The sequence below is a fragment of the Eutrigla gurnardus genome (genome assembly GCF_963514095.1).
Source record: "Eutrigla gurnardus genome assembly, chromosome: 7".
Taxonomy (NCBI): Eukaryota; Metazoa; Chordata; class Actinopteri; order Perciformes; family Triglidae; genus Eutrigla; species Eutrigla gurnardus.
The window spans coordinates 28,673,562-28,689,261 of NC_139921.1; the positions used below are offsets into that span (position 1 = coordinate 28,673,562).

Consider the following 15,700-nt stretch of genomic DNA (forward strand, 5'->3'; position numbering starts at 1 on the left):
CAAGCAAGGAAGTAAATGGTAAGAGGAGAAAGACAAATAGGTTCAATCAAAACACATTTTTTTTAAATCCAACTTGTGGTTTAAATGTTGGGTGTTTGTTTTAACTTACTTATTAAAATAAATAAATAAATAAAATGATGAAACAAGACCTTCACAGGAAACAAGACGTCCTGTCACTGTAGGCATGGTCCACTTCAAACAGCCTATATTCATGCGCACTTGCTTGAGTGTTCAGATTGCGTCACTGACCCGTTTTATTTTGAAGGTACAGAGAGGAAGTCTCTCCCCCCTCCTCCTGTCTCCCAAACCGGTGTCTCTTGACGGCGGCGGCACCGTGCAGCTGCTACTTCACGAGCAGCCAGCGGAGGAGAGCCACCAGTCCCGAGTTGGTTGAACCGAGGCAACGAAGCACACCCGGCTGGCATCCGCGCTGGAGCACGAGCGAGGATCCGCGTTCACCGCGTCCAGTCCGCCGCGAGCCTGCTCCTCCACGGCGTCACGCGCCCCACAGGATGACCGCGCTCCGGAGGTTCGGACACTTTGGGCAGCAGCGCGCGGTGGAAAACGGGATTTAGTGGAGAAGTTGGCTTTCGCAGCAGCGGCGGCGCCCCGGCGGAGCCGAGGACTCTCCCTGTCAAAGTCGTGAGAGGGATTTCTGACTTTTTTTTCTCCCGGACTTACGGATTTTATAGTAGTTTTGTGGGGTTTTGCGAAGTGTTCGGGAGAATTACGGCTGTTTTTCGTCTTCTGAAAGACTGAGATTTGCTGTCAGAACGGGATACTTTAGGTAAGTCGCCTATTATTATTATTATTAACGTACAAGTGTTTGCAGCCTGTCAGGCGTGAGATATATATCTCCACTTCCTTGTCGATGCGAGTCAGACAGGTTGTTGTGTTGTGCCACGGAGTGCGCACGGTGTGAGCGCGGAGCTGCAGGATCAGACCCGCGGCCGTGCCATCGCACAGGTGCGTCCCCGCTCCGTGCTGCGCATCGGCCGCTTCCTGCGCGTTATTTCCACCTCGTTTTTTTTGGGAGAACGCGCGCACAGGGTTTTCTGTTTCTGAGTTTATCCATGCTGGCTGCGCTCCGTGTGTGGCGCGGGCTGCTCAAATTACGCACACTGCGGCGCTGAAAAATGACTTCTCTTCTCTCCCTGACATACATTCGGTTGAGCTCATTCAACTATTTTTCCAACTCTCTAAATCTAAAATCATTCTGAACGCATGCACCAGGAAATTCCTGGAGTGAAAACACGTAAATGCAGATGTGTGAATCGTGAAATTACGCACGCGTATCTGTCCACCATGGGGGGGTTGAGGACGCCCAATTAGATGCGTCTAATAAAAGCTCAGGTTTCCATTCATCATCTATCAAAGTGATGTATTGACTTTCGCTCGTTAGGACGAACACACGCCTTTTCTCCTCACTGCAACAGTGACGTCTTCTCTTGGTTGCGAGCAGAAATATGAATTACGCAGAGCCGCCCCGATGCCTCTGATCATGTCTGAAGTTTCTCCGGCGAGCAGCACCCCTCCTCCCCTTCGAGTGTACGAGCTGTGCGGTTCTCCGCGCTCAGCAGCAGATCAGTCATCCCTCTCTTCAAACACGCGCGCTTCAATGGGATTCAGATGGTGATTTTTGGCCACTCGGCTCCGTTTTGACTCCCACCATGTCAGACCATCACCGGATAAAATTACCGGATTATAGCTTCCATGAGAGGGGAGGTGGAGGGGGCGGGGGTGTGTGTGCATCTGAAATGAGATTTGGGACTTGTGTTGCTTTAGTCTATTAAATGTCGCAGCCATAAAAAAAAGAACTGTGCAGGGTGATAATAGTTTGCTGCAAATTAATTGCATCTATTGACCCGAGAAATGTGCAGCGTTTTCAATCAGAGGCGCCTCAGACATATTTCGCTTCCAAATGAGACTCTGATTGCCTCTTTTCATTACCAGAAATTGGCCTGAGAGCATCTCTGTGCGTGGCGTTCTGGCTCCCTTCTTTCTCATGCGCTTTTATAAAGGGGGGGTATAGTTCACTAATTGGCCCCAAACTTCCCTAATTTGAGAAGAAAATGTGATCAGCTTCATGCTCAAACACTGATTCACTTTAATGTTGTGATGATAAAAGATGTGTGTGTTGCTGCAGGGTCTCTCTGTAGGACTCCTGTCACTTCATTCTTAGTATTTTACATCTAGACATTACTGTATTCTGTATGAACCTGCAGCTGAGACATTCAAAAGAAAGTTGATGGCACTGCTTTCCCTTCCCCCCACTATAACTAACCTTTTATGTTCTTAAGTGTCTGTTAAAACAGTTTATATTAACCTCATTAAGTGCTCTAACGTTTTAATTTCCCACGGCGTCTGCTGTGTTCACAGTCGTCCCAAAGAGCGTTACCTCCATCTTAAATCAACCTCCGTTCTGTTGCTTCACTGTGTGCTTTCTTTCCCAGAGAGACTAACTCCAAACTTTCTGGATTGTGGTACTCAGATAAAAATACTAAGGCGTCGTGGGCCAAACAGTTGTTCCTTTCAACACTGCAATGAAATCTGTGTTTCCAAACCAGAAAACCCACAGAAACATTTTCCATAAAAATAATGCAACACTTCTGAATAGTCATTTACTGGTGTGCCCACACATTACAAAAAAAGTATTTATATCTACTGCTCTTAAATATCATTTGAATGAATTCAAAATTGCACGGCCTAAAGTGCCCAATTAAAATATTACGAATGAGTAATATTGCTTTCTGGGGCTGGAAATGGAAATGAAAGATGTAAATCTGAAAGACTGATATGAAGTTGTAACGAACAGAACAGGCAGAAATGTTAAAATACAGTTTTCAGTGCCAAGAAGTGAAGACAGAGATCATCTCACAACATTTAGTCAACGTCTGGTGTTTGAAAGAGGATGTGCAGCGATCATACAGTTCATATTCACATACATAATCTAGAAGCCAGGACTTGTGGGTCCAGGACTTGTCTGTGAAGGAGGACACCTGACAGGATGGGAGTCACACTCTGCCTCTGACAGCTTTAAAGTGCGGAGGCCTCTCGAGTGCTGATCAATAATCTGCTCTCACCCGAGGGTGCATTTGAGCGTCTCTTTGAGGAGAGGGTGGCGATGTGACGGGAGCAACGAGGGGGCAAGGGAGAGACGGGAGACGAGCTGAGGAGCAGCGAGACGGGGGGATGGAAGGAGGAGGAAGCGCTCATGTGGAAGATTCATGTTTGCACTTGTGCTCTCCCGAAATCCAGCTGTTGATTCTCCGGCTTAATTATTTAAGATTACGACGCTCCGCAGAGGTGTGAGGAGCATGTGACCACCTCGCATTGATCCTCACAGAGGGGAGAGGGATGACAGGGATTTGAACCCCCAGGTTAAGCTGCTTCTTCTTTTTTTTTTCTGCCTCCGAGCTGTTACAATGTGAGGATAGTTCTGCATGATTAATGTTCATGTATTATTCACCGCGGTGGTTGTGTTTCCCTTTCAAGCTTAAAGAAAATATTAGCATGGAAACACTTTGGAGCCTTTGAACTCCTCGCCGGGTCTTTTAGGATCCTTCTTCTTCTTCTCTGCTTCTCCAGGTTGTTAAGTGAAATCAAAGTGGGTTTTTTTGTTAGTTGGCAGCGGAGTCCATGAAGAGTTCATTTTCCAATATTCAGCATGCCCTCTTTGGTGTGAAAACTCCTTTTAGTAGAGTATCATCACTCGATATAGATATATAGGTTGCTGTTTTGTCAAGAAAGGGCACATACTGGATGACATGCTGGCGCTTACACAGGGTTTAATTTGTTCCAGTTTCACGCCATCAATCATGTTGCAACACTTGGCCGCTCCTCAAATTCAAGGATTCACTTTGTACACGAGGTAGTCCTCAACTTTCTACCTGTCACCGGAGCCGTCCGCCTGAACGCCGGCATTGTTGATCCAGTTTCTCAAGCTGCTTGTCTAAACAGATCTGCACGTTGACACGAACCAACCCCGAAGACTCTCAAAGTGAAGTGGTTGTAAATTGTGGAGATTTTTCTTTTAGGCGTGTGTGTGTGTGTGTTGATGTGTGTGTGTGTGCCAGAGAAAACTAAAAGGTTAAAAATGAGCTGCAATCAGCTACCTACACAGCCGGAGAGAGAGAAAGCCTTATTGTGCAGCATGTAGATGTCTCGTGTTGTAAGAAGGTTACAGTATGTTGGAGCCTGACTGGTGCGGTGTTTAGATTGTGTGTGTGTGTGTGTGTGTGTGTGTGTGTGTGTGTGTGTGTGTGTGTGTGTGTGTGTGTGTGTGTGTGTGTGTGTGTGTGTGTGTGTGTGTGTGTGTGTGTGTGTGCTTTATCCACGTGTGTCCTGTGAAGTTTGGTTGTTTTCTGTGTTGCAGAGTGATAATGTGCAAACAGAGCTGCCTTCAGATTGTGCTGAGCAAGGCCCGGGTCACAGGTCCTCAGAGAGAAAGAAAAACAGTACTGTTAAGGCTTAAGACAACACAACCTTTCTCTGGACTCTGTGTGTGCATGTGTGTGTGTGTGTGTGTGTGTGTGCCTGCACACACAATACACCTCTATGTGCAGAAGCAAAGCCTCTCTGAAATGTTTGTTCGCCAGACCTGTGCGTCTGTTTTGGTCGGGGGGGTGGACGTCTCACAGGCTAGGCTATTCTGAAGCTTAACAGAGCCCCTAAAGTTTAAGCTAACAGTTGGTGTCGTGTGTGTGTGTGTGTGTGTGTGTGTGTGTGTGTGTGTGTGTGTGTGTGTGTGTGTGTGTGTGTGTGCATGTGAGTTTTTTTTTTTTGCTTTTCTGGGCACCTCTCTCAGAGCTTTCTCCTCAAACCCCAGTGCATTCCAGCTTCTCCCTGCTTAAGCAAACAGAGCAGCGAGCGCTCTGCCGTCGTCCGCTGTAGCCGTCACACTCCCTCCTCCTCTTCCTCCTCCTCCTCTTCCTCCTGCGGGCCGCCGGGCACGTTGGGCAACTGACACTTCGGCATTCCTCGTCCCGCAGGAAGATACGTGAATCCGTGTCAATCGGCTGCTAAACCATGCGGGAGAGTTTCTCAAGCAGAAAAGAGTCCCGTGGACGAGAATAGAGGGTTGTTCTCCCCTCCGCTGCTTATTGGTTGATTAACTTGTATGTTATAGCGGTGTTCTTAAGCCGTTCCAATATCGGAGCTCCTTTCTAGCCATCTCACCGATCAGGTGCTGCGAGAAAAGTTTCTGAGAAAAACTGCGAAGAGGGATTTTCACTGTAATCCTCGAAAATCTGTGTGGAAAGACAGGTCAAAATGCGGTAGCGTATGCAGAGCCCAAGGCGCTTCTTCGTACCGCGCTCAAGTTTAAGGTCTAATTTTTCACAACGAACCTCCAGACATGGCTGTCTCTCTCTCTCTCTGCTGCTCAGATGATTGATTTCTCTCCTCATGCTTGCTGTGTTTCAGGTCGGCGGCGGGGAGTCGTCGGATTGTTTCTCGCGGCGTCGGAGACAGCATGGACAGCATGCGAACGGAGGATGTCGTCTGAGTCCGGGTCGGGCCTCCCTGCTCTGCGTCTCGCGCCTTCGTCCAGAGGGATGACGGCTCTGTGGTGCTCACTCTGGCTTCCCTTCCTGCTGCTGCCGCTGTGCGTCGCTCCGGCCAGGCTGCCCACCGCTCCGCCCACAGGTAGGATGCAAACGCCTCGCGTATTCCCACGCAATGCTGTCGATACTACGCTGAATGAATTAGATCATTTCCATTTGCTGCTGATTTGCACGGTTTTACATCACGCGTGGAGAGAAAAACCATAAAGCGACAAACACAACAAACACACAGCTCAGATCTCTGGTGTTGCTTTCACATTCGGACCATAAAGCGGGATAAAATAAGCCTGAAATGGTGCTCATCCAGAAAACGACGACGCTCGTACGCATCCGCTTCTCTTCCTCAATTGCTCCTCGCTTCATTTTCCACGCTAATATGACATCTGCTTAGAACCCCGCTCAGTGTTTTCATCACTTCAAAGGGCACTTTTATCGTTTATATGAATGTGGCGGAGTCCCTTTTTTTTGTGTATTTTTTTGTTTTTTTACGAGGAGGGTTTAATTGGACTCTTCTTGGTTCGCTGAGCTTCGTGCAATTTTTCTCTCTTTGTTCTTGAGGCGGAGAAAATACCCAAAGATCAGTCCAAAGTAAACATTGACTGTGTTTGCTTTAATCTCTCCATATTGTGCAAAAAAAAAACTAACACAGCAGAGTAATCTTTTTCTAAGGCGTTAGCCAAGTGTTGTTTTTTCTTCTCCCTCCCCTTTTTTTCTTTTTATGTGCGTGTTATTTAGTCTTTGACACACTTTACATGCTACAGTGCATTAAGAAAGACGAGGAGCCGGGTCCCTTCTGGATGGGACCCAGCTGTCTTAGGAGAGTCCAGATACCCTGAATGTGGGTTTGCACGAGCATGCACGTTCTAACTTATATACATCTAGAAATATCCAAGGTCAGACCAGAGATGTAGACGTGAGAAGTCGCAAAAATGAAAACTCCGATGCTGTTTCGCATCACTTATTTTAGACACATGAAGACTGGAGACTTGAAAGCAAACGCTTGGAACAAGAAAAAGTAAACCTTTGTACGCTGGGTTTTTAGGTCTCTGTGTTGAAAAGGATTTGGTCTCGACTGTGCAAAGAAAAACGTATGATTAACACAGCTTTGGAAGGAATGCTCAAATATTATGTCGGCTAAGCATTCAGAGACTTAAAAGACTTGCAGTTTGACTTCGGTTTGACATGGACTTGACCCAAAAGCAACCCTGCGTCAGGCTAATCAGACAGCCGTCTTACCTGCGCATGAATCCCACCCTTCATAACCAAAAAATCCTTTCCCCCTCCCATCTCATGTAAAACCTCCAACGTTACAATAGATGTGTTGTGATCCTGTCCGCCTGATTGCCTTCCCTGCTGGGAGCATCACAGCCTATCTTGCTTGGCATCATCCAAAAAGGCCGAGGGTCTTTTTCTTTAAAGCCCTCTGGGTGGCAGGGATTTTGGCCAAACACAGCCGCTCTGAAGAGGATATTGTTTGAAGTTGCACATTTTTTTGTCTCATTTGGGACTGATTATTAATTTGATATGAAGTGCATGACAGATAACCTGATTCCATCCAGACGTTTTTTCTGGCCGAGACGGGACGTTTTTTGGGGTTTCTCAGCGTCGGCTGATTATCTAATTGAAATGAAGATGCTTAATTATTGGGTTTTCCATCCATGCCGTCTTCCTTTGATGCGATAGAGGTTTCTTCATGACTGAACATACAGAAAAACAGGAATTCCTGCAAGCTAGATGAAATCTAATGAAAACCTTTTATATCTTCATTTTGTCTTTGGGATTTTCATTTTTTACCAGCAGACATAGTTTCCTAACTTCAGCTGATCTGATAATCTACTGCTTCTGATAATCTGTGGACAGATTTTTTTAATCAGTCAACAAGATCTTGAAAATCAGGTATTCTCGGACACCTTAAATATTGAAGAAGAACTCATTCTTGAAGATCTATTTAATCGTTAACATTCACAGTGTCCTATTGTTTTCTCCAGTTGCTCTTGCATTTTTGTCTATATAATAAGGAGTAAAGCCCACATACAGCAACCTCTGTGCCTGGTAGGCATCTCTGGCTTGTGTCTTGTCTCCCCCCGTCTCCCCCGCGGCCCCCTGGCCTCCAGCAGAGTTCCCCGTGTCCACAGATGGACGAGCAGTGGGGATAAAGTGACTGTCGTTTACTGGCAGATGGCACAATTTCCCCTCAGCCGCCACGGCGTCGGGCAAAGTTGTCACTCGGGTTTGTGTTTGCTGCGTGTAATGCTCTGTCTGTGTGTTACTGTGTGGGGGTTAATGTGTGTATCTGTTTCAGGGTCAGAAATTAGCAGGTGCTGCTGAGGACAAAAAGGCCTTTGATAATTTACAGCACAGAGGTAAATATGAAAGGATTCAAGGGTCATTTGTTGTGACAAAAAAAAACTTAAGAAATAAAACAAAGGTAGTGCATTCCTTTCATGCATGTTTTTAAAAATTTGCATCAGAAGGAATGTAAACAGCAGCAACAAAAAGTTTAAATACATGAATCAAAAGTAATGTTTTTATTTGTTATCATTTAGCTTGAGAGAAAATGGCTTTCCATCATGCTTGAAAAAAGACTGTTTGACCTTTGACTACCAAACTTTTAGTCTGTCCATCCTTGAGTCCCAAGTGGACGTTTGTGTCACATTTGAAGAAATTTCCTCATGGCGTTCCTGAGATGCCGCGCCTGTCAGCTGTCGCCAGCACCGAGGCGTAAAAATGTGGTTTAGATTGAGGGCTTTATTTCCCAGAATGCCGTGCACACGGATCATTTCATACTTTCAACAAAAATCCCCTAAAAAATATAGAAGCATAAATCCTGGTCTCTATTCATGCATGTGTGAGATAAATATGAGATTAAATGTTTGAGAGACCAAGTTGACCCATGTGAGAGACTGATGACGAAAAACAGAGGCTGTGTGTGTGTGTCTTTGTGTGTGTGTGTGTGTGTGTGTGTGTGTGTGTGTTATTCCTCTCCCCTCTGTATTTAATGACCACACACACGCTCCTTGTCCCCTCGTAGAGCGCTGAAGAAATATGTGGCTCTTTTGCTTTGGTGTTCTCTGTGAAACGGCAGACATATAAACTCAACACATTCAGTCTGCAGCCATTACATCTTAGTGTCTGTGTGTGTGTGTGTGTGTGTGTGTGTGTGTGTGTGTGTGTGTGTGTGTGTGTGTGTGTGTGTGTGTGTGTGTGTGTGTGTGTGTGTGTGTGTGTGAAAGAGAGAGAGAGAGAAGAGAGAGAGTGAGAGTGAGTGAGACCAGGCCTACGTGGAGTCTGCAGTTAAGTGAATGTTATGTCTGTATGAGCAGAGGCGGATTATGAAAGGGAGGCAGTAAAGGAAGATGAAAAGAGAGAACGATCAAAATTATAGGAGAGTGGAGGGTGTGTGTGTGTATGTGTGTGTGTATGTGTGTGTGTGTGTGTGTGTGTGTGTGTGTGTGTGTGTGTGTGTGTGTGTGTGTGTGTGTGTGTGTGTGTGAGTGAGAGAGAGAGACAGAGAGACAATGTGGGTGGGTGTGGTCATTATGCCCGTCAACCAGAGAAGAAAGGAAATATGGGCATTAAGGACAGCGAGTGTGTGTCTTTGTGAGTGAGTGTGTGTGTGTGTGTGTGTGTGTGTGTGTGTGTGTGTGTGTGTGTGTGTGTGTGTGTGTGTACTGTAGTCCAGCATATAGAGGTTTTCAGTCAGCAGAACTTCAGTGAAAATATGCAGCCAGCTGTTATTCAGCTCATCTTACGAAGAAAGACTTCAGCGTGAAAACTACGCTCCTTACAGCGTAGTAGTGTGTCGGTGTGTAGAGAAACTCTCCGACTCATGGAAGCACTTTAGATTCATCTAAAGTTATTCACACCTTTAATCTGAGAATGGTTTAGTGTTGTTAAGTCCATTTTCTTGTCACCCCGAATAATCCTTCTGGTTAAGTCAGAAGTGTGTGTTCCTAGTCCACCGTATGCCTCTCTAGTCTGCGGCAGTGACCCTGTGATCTATCCCAAGTGGCCTTCTAGACCACGTAAGTACCCTCAAGATCCGCCACGTGCCCCCTTTTTCTGTGAAAACTGCCCTCTGGTCTGCCCTAAGTAGCCTCCAGTTCCAACTAGAAGTTTCAACTGTTGAATGCCAACCACCAAAAAGATTAAGCCTAGTCCGAAACAAATGACTTATTTCAGTACATGTCATGAGAAGCGACTCTTCAGTATCAAGTCGATGCCGGAACTCTCAAAACGTGACACGTGACAAAGTTACCAGGGATCACGTTGTCCTGGGGATTGTAGAACATTTTCCACATAAAGAGATTTATCTTTTTTGTTCTTTTACATCAAATTTGGTATTTCATTGATATTGACTACTAAACGTATGGTATTCTGTTTAAGTTGATTCTACCCTGAACACCTGTTCCAACTCTTATTCTTCCATAGTGCTTGAAAGTACCTCGTCCAATTCTTGATTAGCTGATTTTGAATGAAAGGCCGGATTGAATGAAATATCAGACTTTGTATGAATTAAGGAAACAGAAGATATAACAGATATAATCCAGAGGGAATCAGCAGGTCTGTGATCCAGTTGACAACTTCCTTGTTTTCTTTTTTTTAAAGTGAGAAATTACAAAACGGTTGTATATCCCTGGAATCACATATCTTCTTCCTGGAATCCAACCTTTTATGTTGGACGTTAACGGACAGTAATAATGATCACTTTCCTACCTAGAAGCAGTTCTGCCGATCAGTTTGGCTTTTGTTCCTCTAGAACGGTTATTTACTTGAGAATGACTGTAGTGGTAATCGTCTGTGGGGAACTCCTCATACCCTTTAATCATCCTATTACGCTAACATTAACGAGTCGTCCTCCGTGTGCGGGCTTTTTACCCGACGTCTCTGAAAATTAGACCGTTCATCACATCTTAAGCGTAAAGTTACTCCGAGCGGTTTCTCCTTCCTCTGTGGCAACAACAATGAATGTTCATTTCCCTGGCAACATTATCAAGAAATCTTTTTGGCAAGTGCGGGAGGCTCGCGGGCCAAATAAGCTCTGGAGAATGACGATTCGCTGAACAATGGCCGTTCTATCCTCAGTCCATCAGGCACTTAATCCAGTAGACACTTCAGACACTTTGTTGGATGGGAATTAAACACTGAACACAACTCAGAGGACTGTTTGCCAATAAGACCGTAGTGGGACTCCTGTAAATCAATCAGGATTTACAGCAAATAGTAGTCTTATAAAATATCATTTATACATCAACCTGTTGAAAATCTTAAATACACACAATGATCTATGTATTTTTCATTCAGCACTTGCAGGGTATTACTGTTTAAACGCAGTGTTGTACTGCCATACAGGTTTCCTTTTGGTCCATTAGGAATGAAAAATATCAAACAACCTCCAGCTCTCAGTTATTTATGGCTTTATTTAATGATTGACGATGAAGGTGACCTGATATAGATATTCAGTCACTGTATATTCAGTTCATCTGTATTCATAGAGTGTAAAATCCCCCCTGTCGAGTCATCAGACTGTCTCAGGTTTGGGTTAAAGGACACCTAGGTGAGCTTCCACAGTGTATGGGAATAGTTAGCAGACAGCTGTAGATCAGTAGGTCATTGTCAGCCAGTGGCCTTCGTACGAACCTTGTCTGCAGGCCTTCACTACCTCTGTATTAACACAACTCATTAATGCCCCTTTAAGCCCTCTCTTCATGTCACTGAATGAATTATGGATGATCTGCCCAACCCCGACCACCCTTTTTTTTTGTCCTTTTTATGTGTCTTTTCACTTTCACTCCCTTTCACACAGATAAAACACGATACTTACGCAAACACATCTACTGATCATTTGAAGGCTGCCTGTTCTGGCCTAATGATGTCTTTGTGGCACGTACACACACACACACACACACACTCTCTACTTAACAACCGCTCACACACCTGTACGTGTCCTCTGCTCCACCTCTGGCTGCCGCGGTTCAGGGGTGGTTTGTCGCCCGCCGGCTCGACAGCGGCGTTGACATACGGTGGGTTTTTAATTACAAAGCTCCCCTTGAGGAAATTGTTGAGATACTTAACAGATAAGGCAAACACGGAGGGGGGAACAAAGAGGCTCGTTGTTGCCGCGTCGGGAAGAGGACTTGCTTTTGGAGCAGGGAGGGGGAGTCGGGGGTTAAGTCAGCTGGGGCTCCAGTTCAATCTGACAAAATATTTTCTGTGCTGTGAAGTGACTTGCTGATGTTTTATTGAAAGCTACATGTCTCTCCCTGTTCACTTTATTCACACCCCCCCCCTTTCACCGACACCTAGATTTATGGACCCCAATGATATAATTGTATAATTCTGATTGAATTGTAGTGATTGATGGCAATTGCAAATCGGAGCCAATGCACGCGGTCCTCGTGCATGTATATAAACATGTCTCTGTGTGTGTGTGTGTGTGTGTTCGCTGTGTGTGTGTCCCTGCTTTGTGCCAACCCCAATTGGAAGAGTGTATTTTGTTGCTGGCAGAGGCAAACAGATGGCAGGTTGTGTGTCGAGCTGTAAGGAGTCCAACATGCACACACACACCGATCTCACACACACACACACACACACAAAGGAAGAGAGAGAGACAATCCAGGCTTGATCTGTCTCACCCATCACTCAGCCCCTTGACTCTCTCGCTCTCTCTCTCTCCACACAGACTTCTGCTTTGTTTCTCGTGTCTTTGTGCCTCCAGTTGATGTTTTTATCCACCGTAAACTTGGTGTTACTTTCCTCGCTCAGCTGTTGTCCCGTTTTTTGGGGGGTTTTGTTGTTTCCTCCTCGGCGGAGGCGTAAACCCCGAGCAGTGCGGTCCCACTGGCTTATTGTGGAGCACTATGAACTGCATTCTTTATATGAAGGGTTGCTATGGGGATCATAAAAAAAAAATCTTACAATTACCAATTCCCTTTCATGCACATACCTCTCCTAACTAGCCAGCACGCACCCTGATACGTGACCTCGTGGCATCAGAAGGCATGAACATTTCATAACGTAACCCTTTGCTCTGTGTGTGTTTGTGAGAGTGAGTGTGTGTTGACTTGTGCAGCTGTCTTTGTGAGGACCAAAAGTTTTAGGCCTTCGGAGTGAGGACGTTTTGGCTGGTCCCGGTACAGATCTGTTGTAGGGTTTTGAAGGTTCAGGCTGGAATAAAGTTCTGCTGAGTGTTTTGTCGTGATGGTTAAGGTTACGGTACGGGTGATGCATTAGTGAGTCATCATCGATGAGTGTTAGCGCCTACGTTAGAGCCTCCATCGCACATTGGGTATCAGTATCAGTTGTTCACGAGTGAAGGATTATTCTCTCTCTCTCTCCGTCTCCATCCCTCTGACCACAAACCAGAAGCAGGGCTGTCCTGTCTGGCTCTGCTGCACCCCATTTACATTTCTGTGAATGGAAACAGAGAGCCAACAGACTGTGTTCAACACTGTGTGTCGGGCCGTGAGTGTGTAGGGGTATGTGCTTACCACCTTGCTTGTCATTGTGTGTGTGTGTGTGTGTGTGTGTGTCTCTTTCATCTTCTTCCTCCCTCTCGTCCTCCTCTTTCCTGCCCTCCCCCCTTCCTTGTGGTCCTACTCACACATCTGTTCACTCTGTCCCTTCATCCTCCTCCATCCCTCCTCTTCTTCTGTGCGCCTGCCAGGACAAACACGAATTAGCTTTATTGACTTGACCGTAGTTATAATGCAGTATTGCCGGATCACATTATACAAAGACAACAATGTGAGTGCAATGATCTCCGCCTTACCTGCGAGTTGCTTCATCATCTTTGCTCACCTCCTCCTCCTCCTCCTCCTCCGGCGCTTTGTTTGAAAAGGTCCACTAATTTCTGTTTAAAGCCCCCCCACACACCCAGGGCCGCTGACACATCTAATGTAGAAACCAAACCCTGCTTCCATCCCTCCCGCGTTCCTCCCCCCTCTCCCTACTGTTATTTTGCCAGGAGAGCTAAAATAATAAACCCTGGTAGCGTCTGCAGAGCGTAATGGAAGCTTTTTCTCCCTGGAAAGAAGTGAGAGAGAGACTTCGGTGTCGTGCTGGCTAACGGCAGAGCTGTGACAGTCAAGTTTTTTTTTTTAAATAACCTGGGTCAAAATGTATTTCAAAATTCCCATGAAATGTTATTTTTTGAGTGCGGTGAATATCTGGTAATTGAGTGCACAACTTTCCTCATCGCTGACACAGCGTACGTACGCTAGTTTAAGTCAGAATCGGAAAAGATTATTATTATTATTATTAACTGTGTAATAGGTTTTCTTTTTGTTTATATAGCACAGCAGTGTGTCTATATTTTTTATTTGTAAGCACTTTCTTAATGGATTGTGATGTCATCTTTGACCTTTATCCACCTTGTAGTTGCAACAACACTGATAGACCTGACACCCTGCTGATACAGCAGCCTCTTTCTAACTTTCTAACTGACAAAATATGAAGTCAGACTTCCACAACCGAGGGCACGGATGCATCAGATAAATAAGTAATACACAACTCACTTTTTTTTGTATTTATTGCATACTTTATAACCCCTTGTTTCGGCCCCAAAACCGTCAGCCAATGAGCCGCTTTCTCTTGAGTGGTTGCTCGGTGGCACGTTAGGCTGTTGGCTGAATAGGAAAAGCAAATTTAATGTGTGAAGCACTATAGTATCGCATTGTCCTCCATAGGAACCTCCATTGACTCTTTGATGAATGGCAAAGTGGGACTGTAGGCCTGTAGTTAAGCACATACAGACACGGTCACCTTGGTTACTAAAGTGGTTACCATAGATACATAGGGCCGGGTACCTGCAGGGCATGGCCAGCTACTTAGCAATGCTGCCGTCGCTCTCTCCTTGCAAAACGATAATTACGTACAATTTACATAGGAATGTAATTTATTTATTTATTTATTTTTGTCTGTATGAAGTTTAATTGAGTTCATACTGACTCTGCTTCCAGAGGACTGTTGTACAGTGTTCAGGCGGTTGTTAGTATAGATGTCTGGTATAGATGTCTCAGGACAACTGTGCTCCAGTTGTTCCTCCTCCCAAACAGAGGCTCCTCTCTGTGGCCTGTTTGTGCTGTAAGTAAAGGCAGGTCCTGGAGGGAAGCGGGAGGGAGGGATGATGGGATTAGAGGCTTTCCTGCTCTCGTCCTGCTTTCGCAAGTAAATACACTTAACCCGCCAGTCCCGCGCCCAAGAGTTCAGCCGTGTTCACGTGGAGACCCAGGGGAGTTGATAACAACGTTCCCAGTTTTTTTTAGTTCACAGAACCCATATATCTGACTATTGATGCTCCTGTGACGCACTGCAGCCGTCTGAGGATTTTACTAACAGGTCGCTGTGAGGGAAGTTGTTTGTAGACACAAGTTGGTCTAAATAATGAGGGTCCTGGTTCACAACTAGATAGTCACTAGAATGAGAGTAGCTGGCCCAGCTTGAAAAGCCTGAATGAATCATATACTTCTTTAATAAAATATTGTCCTCTCAGGAAAAATCCATAGCTTCATATTTCTTTTAGCTCCGTCTAATCAGGTCCCGTTGCTGCAAAGAATGAGTTATTTTCTGTAGAAGGAAGAAGATGGAGGAGATGAGCTTGGTGGTTGTTCAGCAGGAGGCCGGTACGCGGCAGGAAGCAGCACAGGAAGTCATCGTGGGTGCTCCTGGTGATCAGAGACACATGGCAGCCCAGACCAACAGCAGGTTTCACATAGAGAGGGTAACGGCCAGACGAGGAAGAGGGACGGACCCACGCAGTCCCAGTGGCCAGATAAACAGCATCGTAAACAGAGCAGTTAACGCTTTTATGTCCTGTTGATTGCGACCCAGGGACGCGCACTTCACTTTCTACTACGCCTATAAGGTCACGAGTCCAGGTTCCATCTACGCAACCACAAAGCAATGACCTGATTACTTGGATTGCATTTATTCAGTTACCTTTTCAAGTATTTGTTCTTCTTTTTCCCATGAAGATGAACAACTTTGTCTCCCCATTCCACTTCTGTACCTGTCTGCATAGAGAAGAGTGAACTATTATCCCTCCCGCCAACAGAGACATTTGTCGGGGGATGGTCATCCAAGCCGTGTATGTGTGTGTGGACGGGTTGGGGTTACACTAGAGGTCAGGGCAGGGA

General features: G+C 45.6%; 1 protein-coding gene across 5 annotated transcripts in view; it reads left to right on the plus strand.

Annotated features, from left to right (window-relative positions):
* The first annotated feature begins 373 nt into the window (after nucleotides 1–373).
* fgfr3 (fibroblast growth factor receptor 3) overlaps nucleotides 374–15,700 on the plus strand; it is a 63,477-nt gene continuing 48,150 nt past the window's right edge. For 3 of the 5 annotated variants that reach the window (XM_084012609.1, XM_084012608.1, XM_084012610.1), the window contains exons 1-2: nucleotides 375–787; nucleotides 5,425–5,646. In XM_084012609.1, coding sequence (XP_083868735.1) covers nucleotides 5,496–5,646 — 151 coding nt within the window. In that variant the 5' untranslated portion in view covers nucleotides 375–787; nucleotides 5,425–5,495. Of the gene's footprint in view, nucleotides 788–5,424; nucleotides 5,647–15,700 lie in introns of all 5 variants that reach the window. The other 2 variants (XM_084012611.1, XM_084012612.1) reach the window with 2 other exon arrangements.